Below are 5,000 nucleotides of genomic sequence, written 5' to 3'. Positions count from 1 at the left end.
GGAGACACCGAGACACAGAGAAAGAAGGAGGGAGAGTCAGAGAGTTAGCTTTTAAATTAAAGACAAAGGAAGCCTGTGGTTATAATACCTTCTACCTTCACCCCTTTTAGCTTCCCAAATTCCCTCTCTGAAGTCTGACATCACCACAAACAAATGGACCCAAACAGCAAGTGATGATAGCTGGGTTTCATCCCAACTCTTGAACTTTCCTCTGCCAACGCTGCGAGGTGAATCCCTGTTTCCTCTGTAAATTAGCAAGTAATCAAGTAATTAAGTAAGTAGGGTGTTGATTACAAAATAGTCATTAATCCCAAATCTGTGACACAACAGCAGAGTGAAACAAGAAGAGATCAAAGGGAATTAATTTATACAAATAAATAACGAACAATGTAGATTCAATAGAGAAAAAGCATGCAGGAGCGGTTGGAGGGGCGGTTTAGGGGTGGTGGGGAAGGAGGGTAGCTGGGCTGGGGATCAGTGATGAAGGGGGATGATTTGGTCTGCCATACAATCCACTCTTGTACAGTATGTATCCATGTATTGATATCATACTGGCCTAGGAATGTTCAGCTTCTTAATGATAGGGGAATTAAACATTGGAATATTGCATCATTGTCTGCCGACACTGAAACAGGAGCGGGGTTCTTCTGGTTTTCCTGCTGAATAACGGCCTGTTGCCAACCTCCCGGTCAGCCAGTGCAGTATGAAACAGGGCTGCCCTGCTGATTAAACGCACGCCCACTTAGCCCGGGTTCTGCTGACTCTGCAGCCGTATATCTCCTCACGAGTTCAGGGTAGCAATGGTCACCGAGATGGGGGGGGGGGGGATATGAGCGCGAGACCAGAGAGATGGACCACAGCGATGGCTTGAATTAGACTGTGAGAGTGTGTGCGTTTTGTGTGTGTGCAATGTGCATGTGTGTGTGTGTGTTTAGTGTGCGTGTGTGTTTGGGTGTGTGTGTGTGTGTGTGTGCATGTGCGTGTGTTAGAGTATGTGTTTCTGTGTTTCTGTGTGTGTGTGTTTCTGTGTTTGTGTATGTCTGTGTGTTTGTTTGTGTGTGTTTGTGCGTGCATTGCATGTCATGGTGTTTGTCAGAGAGTTTGAGAGAGACTTGAATGGCTAATGAAGTGATGCTAACAAACTACAACAGCCGGCTCACATTAAATCAGTCATGGATAATTGATGGGCCTGTCTGGATCTGTGCGCTCTGTACTACATGTGTATCTGTTGTCTCTTCACCTGAATTAATCGCAGAGGCATGCTTTTTGTCGCGTATGTGTTTGGGTGTGTGTGTGTGTGTGTGTGTGTGTGTGTGTGTGTGTGTGTGTGTGTGTGTGTGTGTGTGTGTGTGTGCGTGCGCGTGTGTGTGGGTGTATGTGTGTGTGTGTGTGTGTGTGTGTGTGTGTGTGCGTGCGCGTGCACGTGCGTGTGCGCGTGTGTGCGTGTGCGTGTGCGTGTGTGTGTGTTTCATCCCTGTGTCTTGGCCTGGGATAGTGCCAGTAGCTGTGCTCTGCCATCGTCTCACAGAAACACAACTGACATCTCTGTGTCCACCATACACAAACACACACATACACAAACACGTGCACACAAACACACACACACATGACTCTATACGACACAAATAGAGACTGTGCTCAGCCTGTTCTTCATTCCAAGCAGTGCCAGGGTTGCAGTAGATAGACTGTGCCTGGCTGCCTGGCTGGCTGGCTGCTCCGCTCAGTTCATTCTCATTATTATAAAGATTGTTATAATTATTAATATTATTATTATTGTTCTATTATTAGCATCACCATCTGAACATCCTCACCGTGACACCACCGAGGACAATGAGATGTGTCCGGTCCTCAGCTCCTCGCAGGCATGTCACAAGCTAAAAATACATCCGCGACCAAGTGCCTTGGACGTGCTCAGGCTGTGTGTGCGGTTTATTACATTCCTATAGGGTTAGGGCTAGGGTTAGGGCTACACCTTGTAGCGAACCCCCCTCCGCCTTTTCTGTCCCATATGTTATAGTTTCCCCTAACTTAGAAATAGAGAGGAAGTTAGAAGGACAGGTGAAGAGGAGGGGAAATAAATAAAGACGAAATATAATAAATGAGAAAATTAACGTAAGATGGGAAGGTGAGAGCGCATGAATGAGTGAGAGAAAGAGAAAGTAATAGTTGTGCTGCCTCTCTCCATGGTGCTGACTGGACGACAGTCAAACCACGACTCCCGAGATATTCCCATGAGACTTATCTCACTACTCTGATCAGATATGAGCAGCCGTTCATTCTCCCGTCCAGGCTTTCCATGCATGTTACTGGCGTTCAATGCCGCAATGCATGCAGCAATGTCTCCTCGAACGGTCCTTCTGACTTCGAGACGATGACGGAAAAATGTATCCCGTCTAGTTCGATTAGATTCGGTAAGTGATTATCGAATGAAAGCAGATTGAATGCCAGCTCAAACTCCCCAGAGCCAATATGGTGACTAGTCCCACACAGACCAATACACCAGGCTAGATTTCACAATCGTATTTCCTTAACTCCGAAAGTATTCACTCAGTCGATGATCTTATTTATTATTCAAGACTTGAATTGAGCGAAATGTCTTACCTCTGTCGCCATGTTGCCGGGAGAGGAGAGACGATGTGTCCCGTGGTGAGAAAGGTGCAGAGAATCGTTTTCATGTGATGTGTGGGACAACGCGGTTGGAGAATCGCGCGGTGGCGTGGACGCACCGCCGCGTGTGCTTGTGCGTGTGCTCGAAAGAATGCTCGTCATCAATTAGAAACGAATTCCTATCGGACCTCGTGATCACGATGAGAATAAACCATAGTTGTTTTGCACCTGCTGGCCCAGTTTTCTTTACTTTCACGTGTTTCTAAAATGTATTAATAGTTTATAGTATAGCCTATTGATTATGAATGGTTATCAATAATTCATGTCTCACTGCCTTTGGCCTTGTCTATATGTAGTTAAAGCTATACAGGTCTCCATCCAGGTGAACCAGAGACGGAGAGCAGATGGTTTCATGTGTGGATGATGTCTTTGAAAGACACACAAAAAAGCTTAAAGATAACACTTTCTACTCAAAGATCGGTTTTGACAGCAGTTCTTAGCTAATGGAGGAATTTGCTTTGTTCCATTAGTAAGCCTAAAGCACTCACGGCCCAAATGTTTAATTCAATATCCATTTGAAAGTGCTGATATTAAACATTCATGTTCAAAACCTATGCACCCAGATAGTCAGAGACGGACAATCGCAGACTTTGTAGAATAGAAGAATATGAAGCAGTGGCGGCTTGTGATCAAAAATGTTGGGGGGGCACAGTAATAGACAGGGGGTCTTGGGTCCCCCCCCCCACATAAAAAAAAATTGAATTGTATAGATTTGATTTCCTGTATTCTACATTTTGGGAATGGCCACTACCTATTTACCTACTATTCATTCAGATTCATAGCCTACATCCTGACTTTCAGGGCCTGGACAAGCTTACACTGCTACTGTATGGCCATTCCACCAGCCATTGCTATTTGACCCATTGTTGTTATTCTGATATTGAGACAAATCATGATCACTGTCCTATAGCGTCCATTTTGTGTGAGGCTCAATGTCTACTTCAAATGCAGTTAGAAATATGGGACAGTTGCTTAATTTTGTTTATATGCTACAGGCCGAAAGACTAAATGAATATGTAACTGCTCCTTTTAAGTATAACATTGCTTGGGGAGTCCAATTCCTCCACTGAAAAGGGTGGAAAGTGCTTACAACTCTCTGCTAGTTAATATTCTTCTCTTCATGTAGTTGTGTTGCGCGAATGCTGCTGAGAGAGGTAGCCTATTTGATTGATTCGCTGAATTGTCCAATCATGTGGTGAAAACAAAAAAGAAAAGCGATACCATTGGCCTGTGGCGCACACTGGTGCGACCCGAGGGCAAATTTTCTTGCGCCAATGAAAAAATTGTCTCTGCATGATAGACAGCAAAAACATAGCGCGCTTACATTGACTTCAGCATGGCCGGCGCCCTTGACTTGGAGGAGGGCTTTATTTCGAATTACCAATAACTAGCCTAGCCCAAATCATTGTCGTTCAGACGCATTTAAATGTTTGCTGGCAGTGACAAGTATATCACACAATTAAACGAGGATAAACGCTATGTATTGTTGTTGATTTATTTCGTATTGATAATAGTTCATTAATAGTTGGCAGATATATTCAAGTGAATATTTCACGGAGGGGAGGTGACCTAGTGCCCTCTATTGAACCACCGCCACTAGACCAAAACAACCCAAGCCCTGTTTTACATTTTTTACTTCTTAAATCTTTATTTTGGTTAAAAATGGATTTCCCTCTGAGATGTTTGACAGGCGCATGCATGCACACACGCACGCATGCACGCACACACACACACACACACACACACACACACACACACACACACACACACACACACACACACACACACACACGCACACCCACGCACACACACACACACACACACACACACACACACACACACACACACACACACACACACACACACACATACACACACACACATCCATCCCACACACCAGACAATGGTTGGCAAGTAGAACACCTCTCAGTGATTATGAATGGAGCTAGCATCCAGGAATAGAACAGATACCACAGAAGAAGAGTATTGCACAGCAGATAAAACAAAAGACGAATAGAGCAGAACAGATACAATAGAAGAAGAATTATGTCAAACTGATTTTATCTGCCAAGGTCCTGTTGCCTATTTGCGGTCGTCTGAATGTCTGATCACTCTGTGGAGCACACTGCCACGTGCTATCATGTCTGTACAGTCACATGTTTGAAGTGGAATGAATGCATGTGTGTACAATATCATGTGCATGTATGCGCTAATATGTGACGTGTGCGTGTGCGTGACGTGTGTTTCTGTGTGTGCGTGTGCGTGATGAGTTTGTGTGCGTGTATGTGCATGTTTTTCTGTTTAAAAGCCAGCATTATCATTGTGGAGAGCAT

The 5,000-nt window shown here is 44.6% G+C and overlaps 1 protein-coding gene across 1 annotated transcript in view; it reads right to left on the bottom strand.

Annotated features, from left to right (window-relative positions):
- The window catches only part of LOC115538448 (golgin subfamily A member 7B), a 14,116-nt gene extending 11,296 nt beyond the window's left edge, over positions 1-2,820 (bottom strand). The window contains exon 1 of the mRNA XM_030350003.1: positions 2,602-2,820. Within this exon, the coding sequence (XP_030205863.1) occupies positions 2,602-2,769 (168 nt within the window). The 5' untranslated portion in view covers positions 2,770-2,820. The remainder of the gene's footprint in view (positions 1-2,601) is intronic.
- Between the last annotated feature and the right edge of the window lie 2,180 nt (positions 2,821-5,000).

The sequence above is a fragment of the Gadus morhua genome, unplaced genomic scaffold, assembly GCF_902167405.1.
Source record: "Gadus morhua unplaced genomic scaffold, gadMor3.0, whole genome shotgun sequence".
Classification (NCBI taxonomy): Eukaryota; Metazoa; Chordata; class Actinopteri; order Gadiformes; family Gadidae; genus Gadus; species Gadus morhua.
This window is presented reverse-complemented; position numbering and strand designations above follow the sequence as displayed.